Raw genomic sequence first — 17,263 nt, forward strand, 5'->3', positions numbered from 1 at the left:
ACGTGACAGAAACACACGTTCCCACCATACTAAAATCCTTCCTGTTCCAATGCATCGCTCAGTCACCTTCTCCAAGTCCTTTACAGTAGTGGGAACCCGACGCTGGAATAACCTCCCTCGTTATGTTAGAGAACTTAAAAACATGTCCGGTTTCAAAAAACAGTTAATGATGTATCTACTTAAGCAAGAGTAAAGCCTTTCTCTGTACATGAATGCACTTCACTCACTATACTAGTAAACATCTGCTTTACGCACCAAGATATTGATGTACATCTGCACAAATATTCATTACTATTGCCAATTTTTCTCATGTTTATCATTATTATTTGATATTTTTACTGTTATTATTATTGTTTTTATCATAATTTGTATGTATAGCACCTGTTGTAAAAATATTGCCAGCATTTACTTGATTAGGTCTTAGTCATTACTCTTTATCCATATTGTCACTAGAGTAATCTAATTTTCTTATTTAAACTATTATCATGATGTAACTCTGATGTGTGAAATGCTGCATGTGTCGAACACTGGTCTGATGTAAGAGAGGGTCTGATGGCCCTAATCTGATCAGGTTAAATAAATAAATAAAAAGCAAAGTGCCTTTCTGTTAACGAGAGCAGGATTTCACAGGGCTGGCAATTGCACCAACACCTTTCTGAATAATAAACGTATTTCCCCTCCTGCCAGAGGTTCGAATCCTCCCTTGGGCATGGGTGTCTGTGTGTGTGTGTTGTCCTTACCGTAAGTTAGTTTAAGAAGTGTGTAAGTCTAGGGACCGATGACCTTAGCAGTTTAGTCCCTAAGGAATTTACATACATTTGAACATAAACGGATTTACTGTGGCGAAGGACTGACTGTCTTCAGTACGTGAGACCATGGGGAACCATGGTGCAGCTGGAAGGGTCTTTGAATAACTAGCCTCATTACATTTACGTTTTGTAGATGTTGATAGGGAAGATGACTGACTCATTATGAGAGCGAGGTGGCGCAGTGGTTAGACACTGGACTTGCATTCGGGAGGACGACGGTTCAATCCCGCGTCCGGCCATCCTGATTTAGGTTTTCCGTGATTTCCCTAAATCACTCCAGGCAAATGCCGGGATGGTTCCTCTGAAAGGGCACGGCCGACTTCCTTCCCCATCCTTCCCTAATCCGATGAGACCGATGACCACGCTGTCTGGTCTCCTTCCCCAACCAACCAACCAACCGACTCATTACGAGAAAATCCCCAAGATTGCCAACGTCTCCTATGGCACACTCATTCCAACTGGGGGATCCCTCCACAAGGGGTGCAACCTCCTTAGGTCATTATTCACACCTCCAGTCACACCTCCCGAATATCTGACAGAGGGACCAATCAGCAATTTGGGAAGGTTGCAGCTCAGGAAATCGATCCTCCCTTGGCCAGGCCTGTACCAGAGTACTTGTTAACCCTATCTGTCGGCCCAGGTTGGGGAATTACGCTTTACCCAGTCACCTGTTATGCATCAGATGCGTGGGCCAGCCTTCAGGAGCGCAAAGGGAGGAAGAAGAAAAAGAGGAATCTGAAACACCGAACCGGAGGAACTAGAGGGGAAGGGAAACAAAGAAAGGAAAAGGGAGAGAAAAACAAAGATGAGACTTCTTACGTCAGCGACAGACAATGCAGAACATTCCCAAAAGCATCCCAGACATGTTCCCCAAGGAAGGGGAAAAAGAATAGCAAGAGGATAGACATGCAGCACGGAAGGGAAAAAATGGTGCAAAGGCTGGGGCCCTGTGGTAGCCAAGCACGAACCCGCCAAACAGTTGGGTGGTCCCTGGGGGGGGGGGGGGGGCAGGGAATGGTGTTTGATCTGCTGGAAGAAATATAAATCCAAAGCTAAAAGAAATAAGGTTCCTGAATTAATAAGTAATGCGGATTTAATTAGAACTGTCATTGTAATATTGTTGATAATCCACTTTGAAGTTGTGGTGCAAACTCTGGAAGCTCTGATGACTTTCTTTTTTCTTTTCTTTATTGTAATTTCAAGTCCCTACAATGAGGCAGACTGGCACAGAATAAACCGCTCTTCTGCAAAGGGCTATAAAATAACATAAAAGATGGTCTGAAACACATAAAACCAGTTGATAATAAAAGATGACTTAAAATCACATTGTTAGACAATATTTATATCTTTGAAGAACACAATGATTAGCAGCATCGATGATTTTTTAAAACTTCATGGAATTCTTTGACATTACGATTACATGTAGCCACTGATGATTATGTGAATAATGCTATGGTGATTCTAGATATAGATGGAAATGATCATGTTTATGATGGAATGGCATAATGAGTAAGACCATTGGGCTCTGTGGAACCACAGGCAGTGATTAATTCAGCGCTGTGGAGGAAGCTGATTGGAGAAAAATGAAAGGACAATGTGGGGTGGACTATTGTGATTGGACCGATTTCACCGTTAGAAAGTGGAAGTTGGTTGAAATTCTAGAGGGAGACGAAGGATACAGCAGGAAAGGTCGGGGAATGTGGGATATGGATATAGTGGCCCAGCTGGATCGGTAATTAGTGGGAGAGATGCTAGAATTCTATTTCGGAATTAGAAGATGCTCTACAAAGAGTATTTATTACATTCCTCAGAGACTTTTATTTCTGCATTCCTGAAATTCTCTGAATATTTGTGTTGTTTCTTTTTACATTGATCAGCTGACATATTTATTCTGTTCCCCATGGTTTCTTCGCAGTTACCTTCTTTGTACATACATTTTTCTTTCCAACTTCTGCGATTGCCATTTTAGAGAGGTTCACTCCGCTTCAACTATACTGCCTCCTGAGCTATCCCTTACTGGAATATCGATAGCCGTAGAAAACTTGAAGCGTATCTCGTCATTCATTAGTACTTCTGCATCCCACTTCTTTGCGAGTTGATCTCTTAAACTCCAGCCGAATCTTCATCACTACTGAATTGTGATCTGAGTCTACATCTGCTCCTGCGCAGGCTTTACAATCATGTATATGATATCGGAATCTCTGTCTGGCCCTGATGTAATGTAATTGAAATCTTCCCTTACTACGTAGCCTTTTCCAAGTATACCTCCACCTTTCGTGATTCTTGAACAGAATATTCGCTACTATGAGCTGAAATGTATTACAGAATTCAATTAGTCTTTCTCCGTAGCATTCCTTGTCCCAATCCCATATTCTCCTTCCTCTATGACTGCATTCATCTCCTCCATGACTATTAGATTTTCATCTCCCATTACGGACTTTACTAACCATTTAATATCCTCGTATACTTCCTCTCTCTCTTCATCTTCAGCTTGCGATATCACCATGCATACCTGAACCATTGTTGTCTACGTTGGTTTTCTCTCGATTCCGATAACAATAATCCTATCACTGGACTGTTCACAGTAACATACTCTCTGCCCTGTCTTCCTATTCACAACGAATTCTACTCCTGTTGTACCATTTTCTGCTGCTGTTGATATTACCCTATACTCTTCTGCCCAGAAATCCTTTTCTTTCCATTTCACTTCACTGACCCCTACTATATCTACATTGAGTCTTTCAATATCCCTGTTCAGATTTTCTAGCTTCCTTTTCACGTTAAAGCTTCTGACATTCCGCGCCTGGACTCGTAGAACGTTATCCTTTCGTTGGTTATTCATTATTTTTCTCATGGCCACACCCCCTTGGCCATCCACGCCTAGTGATCCAAATGTAGGGCTATACCGGAAGCTTTTGCCAATGGAGAGATCATCATGACGCTTTTCAATTGTAGGCGCCATGACCTGTGAATACACGTATGTGTCCTTAATGCAATGGTTTACATTGACTTATGCATCCTCATGCCGTTGAATATCGCTGATTCTTCCGCTTTTAGGGCTAGCAACCCACCCCAAGGACAAGATAGTGCCCTGCACCTCAGTCCGCTCCTCCGCCCTCTTTGACAAAGCCGTTGGCAGAAAGAGGGTGCCTTCTTATGCTGGAAGTCCTCGGCCGCCAATGCTGATTATTAATCAAAATTTAACTGGTGGTGGGACCAATGAAGTTCTGATTACTAATCAAAGACACTATCCGTACACCACATTGCGACTAGATTTGGAAAAGTGGTGTGTCTCTGGATCGAGTTCATTGTTGGGAGTGGGAGTTGGTTCAAATTCTAGCGGGTGACGAAAAATAAAGCAAGACAGGCTGTGGAATGTGGGATGTGGATGTAGAGGCCCAATAGGATATCTGTATCGGCAATTACCGGTCGAGATGCAAGAACTCTGTTTCACGATTAAAGTTTCGAATTAGAAAGTGCTCAAGGAAGACAAGATGATGTGGGAAGGGCTTAGTTGGCATTTTATATGACCTGGAAAGGTAACCACATGCATAAGATTTGATGGAGTGCATGTGGTAGGCAGATACAGAATGTGCAGTGGAGTGCATATCTTCCTACGATTTCAAGGGGCTCATAGAACTAACGAGAGGCTGAGGTCTAGGCAACATTACTGTAGGTGAGGATGGGGTGGATGTGAGATTTATAGGTGAGGATACCTTTAGAAAATTGTAAACCCCAGGTTCAACCTGTTACTGATTTCATTTCAGTCTGTTTCGGGAAGACCCCGAATAGTGGAACGAAATATGGTGGCTTGGTTTTGTTGTGAATTCATTTGAAGGTCCCACTCCACTAGAAGATTCAAGTGGCAACAGAGAGAGGCATGGGAGAACTGAAAGATGTGGGGAGTGGATAGGCATCTGCCATCTGTTTATTACAAGAGATAGGTGGGGTTGGTCGTCTGGTAATGTCAGTAGTGTACAGAGTACAAAGAACGAGTGAATAGGCAGATTGTTGAAGCACACGTGCAGGGTGGTAAAATATGCAGGAGTAGTTTTGTATGATTGTGCCATATGTAGGACAGTGATCAAGTAAGGATTCTATAATGCAGATGTACATAGTTACGTAGGAGTACATAGGTTTGTACCCTGAAGAGAGTTCTACAATTCCATATCCACTCAGACATTTTTTGGATAACAAGGGAGAGAAACGTGGCTTAGTTTGGTTTATTTAGTGGATGGAAGGTCGGTTAGGTACAGTAAAGAAGAATTGAGACACTGTAAAGTATGTATGTAGGACTGAAAACGGATCCTAGCCAAGGTTCGACATACGTTACGTACCAAGAATAATGGAGATGTAACCCTTGTGCGCAATTTCTGGTTAAGCCGCCTAACAAGGACAAGTATAAATTTAAAATTTACAGGGTCGCCACCTGCCCAAGCCCTTCCTAACAATTAATAAAAGACCGAACTGAGAGTTATCAGTTCAATTAGATTAAGAATTTAATTATAAGAATATAATTTTTTTTAAAGACACAAACAAGGTGAACAGCATTGTATGTTGTATATCAATGAATTTCTTTAATTAAATTGATTTTTTCCATTTTTCTTTCATCAAAAGCAAGCAGATTAACTTAAGAAAATCAGTGAATAGAAAATTAATTTGAAAACTGGCATCAATGAGAAAGATAAAAGACGCAGAGTTTATCTTTCACGTAGCACATTTATTTCATTACTGAATTTGAAACACATCCTATGAATACACATGACTGGTACCTGAATGAAAAATGGAACTAAATAATTCGCCAAAAATGGTAGAATAGCGCAGTTAAGAAAGAAAAACAAACAAAAGGGAAGCGAAACACAATAATTCAATCATTCTATGTACATACCCACGACAGAAATAGTTTAGAGATACCTATCACCATTATGGTCATGCACTACTTTGGAAACAGGTTTATCCGATTCGCAAGGTTTGTATAGTAGATATATGACATGGGATCCGCGCCTGCGGTTTTCGAACGGCCGAACTTCATCGCATGGTAAACTTGATTACGAGTTAACTGTTGAGAAATTAGACATTAAACCAAGCACAAATGTGAGAAATTTTAATGGTGGAATAGCAAAATGATTTTGCCGTCACGAAATTAAATTAACTCGGCAAGCCAAAAACCCTCTCTAGGAGCTACGAACTGTAAACACCAACCGATAGCTGCAGAGTTTTCTTTCTCCACCGAGCTTCCCCTAGCTACCGGCGCAACGGAAGCTACGAGAGGGGTACGCTTCCGCCACCAACCTGACAGAGAAACCAACCTCAGACTAAAAGGGGTAAACCTCTCTGTACAGCTACTGAGATCCTAAGTTGGTCATCCTGTGCTACCCTCCAAACGAACAGCAAACATCGCCTGCTCCTAGCAGACGACAACCAACTCAGCGTCCCCCACAAAAGAAACCCGAATCCACTCATTCAGTCACATTCACGCACACATAGTGTAGGGTGACGGGAAAAACGAACATGATTTCCAAAGGAACACAAAAAGATCAAATATAAAATCGTTTAATAAGCCTTCGTTTGATTGCTCAGTCTTTCTGGAAGAGTTAATAAATTAAACCGAAATCCGGCGGTGGACAAATAGGATGCACAGAATCGTGTGAGACAAGTTTCTATGAAACGACTCTACAGAGACGTTTCAACAAAAACCACACTGTGTGTTGGGGATGGGTATGTGAGTTTCAAGTGGGTGATGGTTATGTTGAGTAATCGTAATTTCGAGGATTTTACTAAAAACAGACGTGAGGCTGATAGGTCAATAGGTCGAAGTCTGTGAGGGTTTCAGGTTTCAGGGAGAGTGGGGCTTTGGGTGTTTTCCACTGCTCTAGGTAATTTTTTTTTTTTGGTCATCACTCTACTGACTGGTTTGATGCGGCCCGCCACGAATACCTTTCCTGTGCTAACCTCTTCATCTCAGAGTAGCACTTGCAACCTACGTCCTCAATTATTTGCTTTACGTATTCCAATCTCTGTCTTCCTTTACAGTTTTTGCCCTCTACAGCTCCCTCTAGTACCATGGAAGTCATTCCCTCATGTCTTAGCAGATGTCCTATCATCCTGTCCCTTCTCCTTATCAGTGTTTTCCACATATTCCTTTCCTCTCCGATTCTGCGTAGAACCTCCTCATTCCTTACCTTATAAGCCCACCTAATTTTCTACATTCGTCTATAGCACCACATCTCAAATGCTTCGATTCTCTTCTGTTCCGGTTTTCCCACAGTCCATGTTTCACTACCATACAATGCTGTACTCCAGACGTACATCCTCAGAAATTTCTTCCTCAAATTAAGGCCGGTATTTGATATTAGTAGACTTCTCTTGGCCAGAAATGCCTTTTTTGCCATAGCGAGTCTGCTTTTGATGTCCTCCTTGCTCCGTCCGTCATTGGTTATTTTACTGCCTAGGTAGCAGAATTCCTTAACTTCATTGACTTCGTGACCATCAATCCTGATGTTAAGCATCTCGCTGTTCTCATTTCTACTACTTCTCATTACCTTCGTCTTTCTCCGATTTACTCTCAAACCATACTGTGTACTCATTAGAGTATTCATTCCGTTCAGCAGATCATTTGATTCTTCTTCACTTTCACTCAGGATAGCAATGTCATCAGCGAATCCTATCATTGATATCCTTTCACCTTGTATTTTAATTCCACTCCTGAACCTTTCTTTTATTTCCATCATTGCTTCCTCGATGTACAGATTGAAGAGTAGGGGCGAAAGGCTACAGCCTTGTCTTACACCCTTCTTAATACGAGCACTTCGTTCTTGATCGTCCACTCTTATTATTCCCTCTTGGTTGTTGTACATATTGTATATGACCCGTCTCTCCCTATAGCTTAGCCCTACTTTTTTCAGAATCTCGAACAGCTTGCACCATTTTATATTGTCGAACGCTTTTTCCAGGTCGACAAATCCTATGAAAGTATCTTGATTTTTCTTTACCCCTGCTTCCATTCTTAGCCGTAACGTCAGAATTGCCTCTCTCGTCCCTTTACTTTTCCTAAAGCCAAACTGATCGTCACCTAGCGCATTCTCAGTTTTCTTTTCCATGATTCTGTATATTATTCTTGTAAGCAGCTTCGATGCATGAGCTGTTAAGCTGATTGTGCGATAATTCTCGCACTTGTCAGCTCTTGCTGTCTTCGGAATTGTATGGATGATGCTTTTGTGAAAGTCTGATGGTATGTCGCCAGACCCATATATTCTACACACCAACGTGAATAGTCGTTTTGTTGCCACTTCCCCCAATGATTTTAGAAATTCTGATGGAATGTTATCTATCCCTTCTGCCTCATTTGACCGTAAGTCCTCCAAAGCTCTTTTAAATTCCGATTCTAATACTGGATCCCCCATCTCTTCTAAATCGACTCCTGTTTCTTCTTCTATCACATCAGACAAATCTTCACCCTCATAGAGGCTTTCAGTGTATTCTTTCCACCTATCTGCTCTCTCCTCTGCATTTAACAGTGGAATTCCCGTTGCACTCTTAATGTTACCACCGTTGCTTTTAATGTCACCAAAGGTTGTTTTGACTTTCCTGTATGCTGAGTCTGTCCTTCCGACAATCGTATCTTTTTCGATGTCTTCACATTTTTCCAGCAGCCATTTCGTCTTAGCTTCCCTGCACTTCCTATTTATTTCATTCCTCAGCGACTTGTATTTCTGTATTTTTGATTTTCCCGGAACATGTTTGTACTTCCTCCTTTCATCAATCAACTGAAGTATGTCTTCTGTTACCCATGGTTTTTTCGCAGCTACCTTCTTTGTACCTATGTTTTCCTTCCCAACTTCTGTGATGGCCCTTTGTAGAAATGTCCATTTCTCTTCAACTGTACTGCCTACTGCGCTATTCCTTAATGCTGTATCTATAGCGTTAGAGAACTTCAAACGTATCTCGTCATTCCTTAGTACTTCCGTACCCCACTTCTTTGCGTATTGATTCTTCCTGACTAATGTCTTGAACTTCAGCCTACTCTTCATCACTACTATATTGTGATCTGAGTCTATATCTGCTCCTGGGTACGCCTTACAATCCAGTATCTGATTTCGGAATCTCTGTCTGACCATGATGTAATCTAATTGAAATCTTCCCGTATCTCCCGGCCTTTTCCAAGTATACCTCCTCCTCTTTGAACAGGGTATTCACTATTACTAGCTGAAACTTGTTACAGAACTCAATTAGTCTTTCTCCTCATAACCTGTATAAGAACGTTGTTCTGAAGGCTGGCAAGAGTTCTGTAATGGGCTCTGTGCCAGTTCTTGAAGTAGCGTTAGGTAACTGTATCCTGAGCAGGTGCTGAGCTTCGCTTTTTAACGAATGTTGATGTGATGTCTTCTGCTGTTATTGGCGTGTTTGGTCCTGTTTGTGGAGTGCTAATTAACTACTCGAAGTGTAGTGTGAGAAGCAGGATAACTATCATGGTAAATTCTTAGACATAGTTATCCATCAAGTGATCACGTTGGGATCATGTGGTATGGTGAAGGCAGTATGTAAGGTGGCTGGCTTTTATGAGGATGACAGGAAGCAGTCTCTTTTTATGTAGGACGGTATATATGGGCGTGGGATTGTTACGAGAGCGCCTATGGCAAGCTTCCTATACTTTTTAGAGTTTATAGGTGTTTCGTATTATTTAATGTATGTCATGTGCTAATTTCGAATTCGTTTAGCGTGTAACCACCTGCTAACATTTCGCAGGATTAGTCGGTGGCATGAGAGAGAGTCCTGGCAGTGAGGATGAATGGATTTCCTGTGAACACGAGAGGGATCGTGGAGTACGGCAAAATCACATGAGAGGATAGTGGGACAGTGATAGTAGATAGTTCCTAGTGGAATATCAGTGGACGTTGCATCTGAGATGGTACGTTGTAGAAAATCTACGCCATACTTCTTATACTGATGGCGTAGCTTTCGATTAGGGTACGGATTTGAGCGTTTCATTCGTTCCAGTGCCACAGGAATAATCCTGGATTTGGTGGGGTGGATGACTCAGGGTAAGTTCGGTACATGGCATGAGATCTGGAGAGGGACAGCTTGGTGTCATGCCCAGTTATATCTAAAGCTCATAGTGGTGCGTCTCAAGAAGTCATGGGGGGCAATATGGCACTGAGTATGTTTTCTGCGTCAGACCTGATGTGATCATGGATGTCATTGGCTTTAATGGTGACCCAGTCTTTTCTGGGCATGGGCTACTTAATCTGCATAGCTGGTGTACACTGGAAATCCAAAAAATTATGACCACTGCCCCCCGCGATGTTTGAGTCCGCTTGGTGGCGCTGTGGGCGCATGATGCGGTAACAAAAGTATTTGAGTGGAGTAGACACGGACGATGGATCATTGTAGCGAAGGTATGAGCTACAAATGTAGACTTCTTTGACATAAGCGACTCTGAGAAAGGAGAGATTATTATCAAGCAGATCCGGTGAACGTGTATCCCGAACACGGCGAAGATGGTTGCATGTTCCCATGCTTCTGTTAGATTATCTACAGAAAGTGGTAGAAGAACGGTGAAACTACCACTAGGTACTGAATGGTTCCGTCCACGACTCTTCACAGAACGTGGGGTTTGGAGGCTTGTCCACCCTGCGAAGTAGGATAGATGGAGAGCTGTGGCATCTACATCAAACGAGGACAATGCTGTTGCATGCACAAGTGTTTTGAAGCACACACGTTCACTGTACGTTGTTGAACATGGAGATCTGCAGCAGACCACCCGTACGTGTTCACATGTTGACCCAACGAAATCGTCAATTAAGATTGCAGTGGACACGAAGCAATCAGGACCGTCCATCAATGAAAACATGTTGGCTCTTCGAGTGAACATTTTTGCTACACTAGGTCGATGGTCTTCTCCACAAACGCCATCATCTAAATGAACAGCAGGTTCAAACGTGCTCACTTCACGAACGCTCCAGGAATGCACCAGTATTATCCTGTGGGAAACATTCTCCAGCGCTTGCGAGAGACCTGTGGTAGTAAACGAAAACACGCTGACAGCTGCAAACCATCTGCATCCCTTCGCGCTTGATGTCTTCCACAATGGTTATGTCATCTTTCAGCAGTATAACTATTCGCATGTCATTGCCAGAACTGTGGTACTGTGGTTTCAGGAGCATTATAGCGAACTCACGTTGATGCCTCTGCGACCAGGCGCGCCTGATGTAAATCTTATGGAACCCTTATGGACTGCTATCGGGTGCCATCACCACGTTCGCAAATCAGCGGGTCATTCTTTATGCGTATTACATGACCTATATATTCACATCTAATGCCCCACACCTCCACCAAACTATCAACAAACTGTCTGGTCCCTGATATGCAGAATCAATGATGTGTTTCATTCCTAAGACGACAAACTAGGAATTAAGCAGGTGGTCAGTGTTTAGGCTCGTCAGTGTATATTGCAGAATGTGCCTGAGGAATGTGTCTAGGTTTATAAATCTAGGGTCACATCTACTTAACTAAAAGAGGAAGGTGCTGGCTTTTGTGGTTCTGGAATTACTTCGACATGCACGTCGTCAGCATATGATAGAGTGAACCGAGTTCGTTTGGTTTCACCCTGATGCTCGGTGGTATTGAGCCAGTTTAGGTCGAGTCTGGAATGGAGTTTATGGGACGAGACGGAGGGTGGGTATAGGAATTAATTTCAAGCAGGCGTCGTCAGAGTCGAAGCTGGCTTCGTAGTTGGCAGCATTGTGGCTGTTTATAGTGTCAGTAAAGTTGCTGCGACTGATGACGCGGCTGGTGATTCAGAGGCTGGTGCTACGATTGGTGACAATTATGTTGCTCTTGCCCGGGCGGCTGGGGTGTTACAGGTAGGTCCTCTGAACATACAACATCTCAGCCCATATTGTTGACCAAGTAGAAAGCAGTGTGTGAAGATTACAGCTTTTGATGATTTAACAGGGATTCCAAGTGCTGTCCCCATTCTTATGCTTTGATCTGGCATCCGAGGTAACGTTCGTCCGTGACAGGAAATTCTAACCCCTCAGACAATTGCTAATGAATGTAGGGTGGCGATGATAGTCCGATGTGATGAGATTTAGAATGTGTGAGCATCGTTACTAGTAGGTCGGCTACTGAGAGCTAAGGGACTTCAGCTCATGCTGTGGAATCCTGGCACCGATTAACAGACTTTTAAAGTGACAAATGCCAGATTTATTACAGCTCTGTCTTATCAGTACTCAATTGATTAAAAAAACAGGATATTACAGTTCTTGGTTTTAATGCTTGTTTTTGTATTTTTGTTTTTTAGTTTCCAATTCAGCATGTGGAAGGTAATAGTTACCTTCAGATATTCACTATAGCTGCATTTTTTCTTCAAGTACGTTTTCATACCTACCTCAATAATAAATAATATTTGATTCTTAAAACTGTAATTGTTTACACTTGTATGTCACCTGTCAGTTATTGGCTGGCTCTGTGCACTATGGGACTCAACATCTGAGGTCATCAGTCCCCTAGAACTTAGAACTAATTAAACCTAACTAACCTACGGACATCACACACATCCATGCCCGAGGCAGGATTCGAACCTGCGACCGTAGCAGCAGCGCGGTTCCGGATTGAAGTGCCTAGAACCGCACGGCCACCGCGGCCGGCCTGTCAGTTATTACTAGCGTAACTATGGTGACGTGGATCACACACACGCAGAGGTTTTACACTGTGGCAAGCATGCTTTGACCAACCTTTCATTTTCATATTTTTTAGAATTGACGAGTTACACTTAGTTGCGAGAATATAGCCAAAATTGCACCCACGTTGCAGTTTTTAGTAAGCAGCTACGTTTTTATACGTTCCACCTTTCTCATTTTCTATTATTTACGCAAATATCTTGAAGCTGGTTAAGTTTCTCACTTTCACTGAAAGGCAAATTGCTGCATCTCTTCGAGACTCGGGCTAGTATTTCGTGATCTCTATAATACCAGTAAGTGTTCGTTTAAAGCCTGGCTCCATAATGAGATATGACAGTTTTACTATTTGTAAGCTCCCACACCTTTTAATTAATGTGTGTCTAGAGACTTAACTGTTCACTTTAATTGATAGGCAATTTCCATCTATGTATATACACTCCTGGAAATGGAAAAAAGAACACATTGACACCGGTGTGTCAGACCCACCATACTTGCTCCGGACACTGCGAGAGGGCTGTACAAGCAATGATCACGCGCACGGCACAGCGGACACACCAGGAACCGCGGTGTTGGCCGTCGAATGGCGCTAGCTGCGCAGCCTTTGTGCACCGCCGCCGTCAGTGTCAGCCAGTTTGCCGTGGCATACGGAGCTCCATTGCAGTCTTTAACACTGGTAGCATGCCGCGACAGCGTGGGCGTGAACCGTATGTGCAGTTGACGGACTTTGAGCGAGGGCGTATAGTGGGCATGCGGGAGGCCGGGTGGACGTACCGCCGAATTGCTCAACACGTGGGGCGTGAGGTCTCCACAGTACATCGATGTTGTCGCCAGTGGTCGGCGGAAGGTGCACGTGCCCGTCGACCTGGGACCGGACCGCAGCGACGCACGGATGCACGCCAAGACCGTAGGATCCTACGCAGTGCCGTAGGGGACCGCACCGCCACTTCCCAGCAAATTAGGGACACTGTTGCTCCTGGGGTATCGGCGAGGACCATTCGCAACCGTCTCCATGAAGCTGGGCTACGGTCCCGCACACCGTTAAGCCGTCTTCCGCTCACGCCCCAACATCGTGCAGCCCGCCTCCAGTGGTGTCGCGACAGGCGTGAATGGAGGGACGAATGGAGACGTGTCGTCTTCAGCGATGAGAGTCGCTTCTGCCTTGGTGCCAATGATGGTCGTATGCGTGTTTGGCGCCGTGCAGGTGAGCGCCACAATCAGGACTGCATACGACTGAGGCACACAGGGCCAACACCCGGCATCATGGTGTGGGGAGCGATCTCCTACACTGGCCGTACACCACTGGTGATCGTCGAGGGGACACTGAATAGTGCACGGTACATCCAAACCGTCATCGAACCCATCGTTCTACCATTCCTAGACCGGCAAGGGAACTTGCTGTTCCAACAGGACAATGCACATCCGCATGTATCCCGTGCCACCCAACGTGCTCTAGAAGGTGTAAGTCAACTACCCTGGCCAGCAAGATCTCCGGATCTGTCCCCCATTGAGCATGTTTGGGACTGGATGAAGCGTCGTCTCACGCGGTCTGCACGTCCAGCACGAATGCTGGTCCAACTGAGGCGCCAGGTGGAAATGGCATGGCAAGCCGTTCCACAGGACTACATCCAGCATCTCTACGATCGTCTGCGTGGGAGAATAGCAGCCTGAATTGCTGCGAAAGGTGGATATACACTGTACTAGTGTCGACATTGTGCATGCTCTGTTGCCTGTGTCTATGTGCCTGTGGTTCTGTCAGTGTGATGATGTGATGTATCTGACCCCAGGAATGTGTCAATAAAGTTTCCCCTTCCTGGGACAATGAATTCACGGTGTTCTTATTTCAATTTCCAGGAGTGTAGATCCGAGATACTGTTACAGACGATGGTAATGTAGCCTACACGTAAATACGGTGTAACCAGTAATGTTATTACGATTTCACTTGTTCACGTTTTATTATTTTGAAATAATGCATGTTCACAAATACTTTTTTCTATATCCTTTTACAAATATGAAGGCTGTTGTCTAACAACCGAAACTACTAGTCAGATTCTAAATTAATGTATTAATGTATTCCTGCGGCCAAGAAAACTAAAATGTTTTTAAGAGGTAACAGTTTCTCACAGTCTTTGTAGCTGGGCAATGGTATGTAATATCAACACAAAAGAGACTCAGTAGCGCGTTCTCAAATTGTGTATGAACCCTGAAGTGACTGACTTAAAATGATTCGATTCTAAACTATTACGTTCTCAAAAATTGCATTTCGGAGATACGTTTACTATAAATTTTTTTCTTCTAATTACATCCAGTGGAAGCCTGTTATAGCAATTGAAAAAAACTGTCATTGCCTTTCTAAATCTCGAATTTAAGCGATTTTCTGTATTCACCAAGAGAAATGCAATGATGATACCTAGTCGCCATTCCAGAAGAACTAAAGACTAAAACTAATAAATAAACACACCGAGAAAGGTAACTCGATTGAAACATATAAATTTGAGGACAATGTTTTGCGAATTTTAGGACAAACGATATCTTTCCCTGAATGGGAAGTATTCTTAATTTCCTTTTGTGAAATTTCAGGAAATGCAGACAGACCATTGATGTATGAAGAGTTAAACGATGCACGGTGGCATGACTGGCGATTAGAGGTGATTTCATCACTTGGAAAAGCCACATCGCTGACAGCCAGGCGCACTGACGGCGCACTGTCGTCAGCCGCGCCCACCGACCCACCGTCGTCAGCCGCGCCCACCGACCCACAGTCGTCAGCCGCGCCCACCGACCCACCGTCGTCAGTCGCGCCCACCGACCCACCGTCGTCAGCCGCGCCCACCGACCCACCGTCGTCAGCCGCGCCCACCGACCCACCGTCGTCAGCCGCGCCCACCGACCCACCGTCGTCAGCCGCGCCCACCGACCCACCGTCGTCAGCCGCGCCCACCGACCCACCGTCGTCAGCCGCGCCCTCCGACCCACCGTCGTCAGCCGCGCCCACCGACCCACCGTCGTCAGCCGCGCCCACCGACCCACCGTCGTCAGCCGCGCCCACCGACCCACCGTCGTCAGCTGCGCCCACCGACCCACCGTCGTCAGCCGCGCCCACCGACCCACCGTCGTCAGCCGCGCCCACCGACCCACCGTCGTCAGCCGCGCCCACCGACCCACCGTCGTCAGCCGCGCCCACCGACCCACCGTCGTCAGCCGCGCCCACCGACCCACCGTCGTCAGCCGCGCCCACCGACCCACCGTCGTCAGCCGCGCCCTCCGACCCACCGTCGTCAGCCGCGCCCTCCGACACACCGTCGTCAGCCGCGCCCACCGACCCACCGTCGTCAGCCGCGCCCTCCGACCCACCGTCGTCAGCCGCGCCCTCCGACACACCGTCGTCAGCCGCGCCCACCGACCCACCGTCGTCAGCCGCGCCCACCGACCCACCGTCGTCAGCCGCGCCCACCGACCCACCGTCGTCAGCCGCGCCCACCGACCCACCGTCGTCAGCCGCGCCCTCCGACCCACCGTCGTCAGCCGCGCCCTCCGACACACCGTCGTCAGCCGCGCCCACCGACCCACCGTCGTCAGCCGCGCCCACCAACCCACCGTCGTCAGCCGCGCCCACCGACCCACCGTCGTCAGCCGCGCCCACCGACCCACCGTCGTCAGCCGCGCCCTCCGACCCACCGTCGTCAGCCGCGCCCTCCGACCCACCGTCGTCAGCTGCGCCCTCCGACCCACCGTCGTCAGCCGCGCCCATCGACCCACCGTCGTCAGCCGCGCCCACCGACCCACCGTCGTCAGCCGCGCCCACCGACCCACCGTCGTCAGCCGCGCCCACCGACCCACCGTCGTCAGGCGGGCCCACCGACGCACCACCGACAGGCGGGCCCACCGACGCACCTCCGACAGGTGGGCCCACCGACGCACCTCCGACAGGCGGGCCCACCGACGCTTCTCCTACAGGCGAGCCCACCGACGCTTCTCCTACAGGCGAGCCCACCGACGCACCTCCGACAGGCGGGCCCACCGACGCTTCTCCTACAGGCGAGCCCACCGACGCTTCTCCGACAGGCGGGCCCACCGACGCTTCTCCTACAGGCGAGCCCACCGACGCACCTCCGACAGGCGGGCCCACCGACGCTTCTCCTACAGGCGAGCCCACCGACGCTTCTCCGACAGGCGGGCCCACCGATGCACCACCGACAGGCGGGCCCACCGACGCACCTCCGACAGGCGGGCCCACGGATGAACCTACGGGTGGGCCCACAGATGGTCCTACGGGTGGGCCATCTGATGCCCCTGCATCCACACCAACCCCAAACAATTCTTTGTCGTTTGCAGGCAGCTCATTTGTGGTAGTGAGTGCGACACTTCTGACTCTGGCAGTCTCTTGGGGCTGATGAATTGATCTCACGAATGGAATTCATTATTTTTTAATTTGTTCATTATCCTGCTATCTTGATAGTGTTATTGTGGTTTTGAGAAACATTCTGTTCTTAATAAAACTTCACGTATTATCTTCACGTATTATTTATCGGGAATCTTTGCTCCTTTATGCTTAGTAGTTGATTTTATACTTGTGTTTTGCTTTATTCGCTTTAGTGAATAGGATTTACCTACATTGTACATTGTAGTTCAGGCTCTTACATGTGATCACTGTTTGTTATACTCTTATTCTGGAAGAGATCAACCATGAAGTATGTAGGTGGTTCGCAGCTGCCAGCTTGTCATCAATTAATGCCACAGGTCCAAGTAAGCACAGAAGAATGTCTCCCATAGGCT

General features: G+C 46.2%; 1 protein-coding gene across 1 annotated transcript in view; it reads left to right on the forward strand.

The window, feature by feature from the left end:
- LOC126095500 (uncharacterized protein DKFZp434B061-like) overlaps positions 1 to 17,043 on the forward strand; it is a 32,200-nt gene extending 15,157 nt beyond the window's left edge. Inside the window, exon 2 of the mRNA XM_049910287.1 lies at positions 15,068 to 17,043. Coding sequence (XP_049766244.1) covers positions 15,068 to 16,881 — 1,814 coding nt within the window. The 3' untranslated portion in view covers positions 16,882 to 17,043. The remainder of the gene's footprint in view (positions 1 to 15,067) is intronic.
- Positions 17,044 to 17,263: the final 220 nt, after the last annotated feature.

The sequence above is a fragment of the Schistocerca cancellata genome, chromosome 8 (assembly GCF_023864275.1).
Source record: "Schistocerca cancellata isolate TAMUIC-IGC-003103 chromosome 8, iqSchCanc2.1, whole genome shotgun sequence".
In the NCBI taxonomy this organism is placed as follows: Eukaryota; Metazoa; Arthropoda; class Insecta; order Orthoptera; family Acrididae; genus Schistocerca; species Schistocerca cancellata.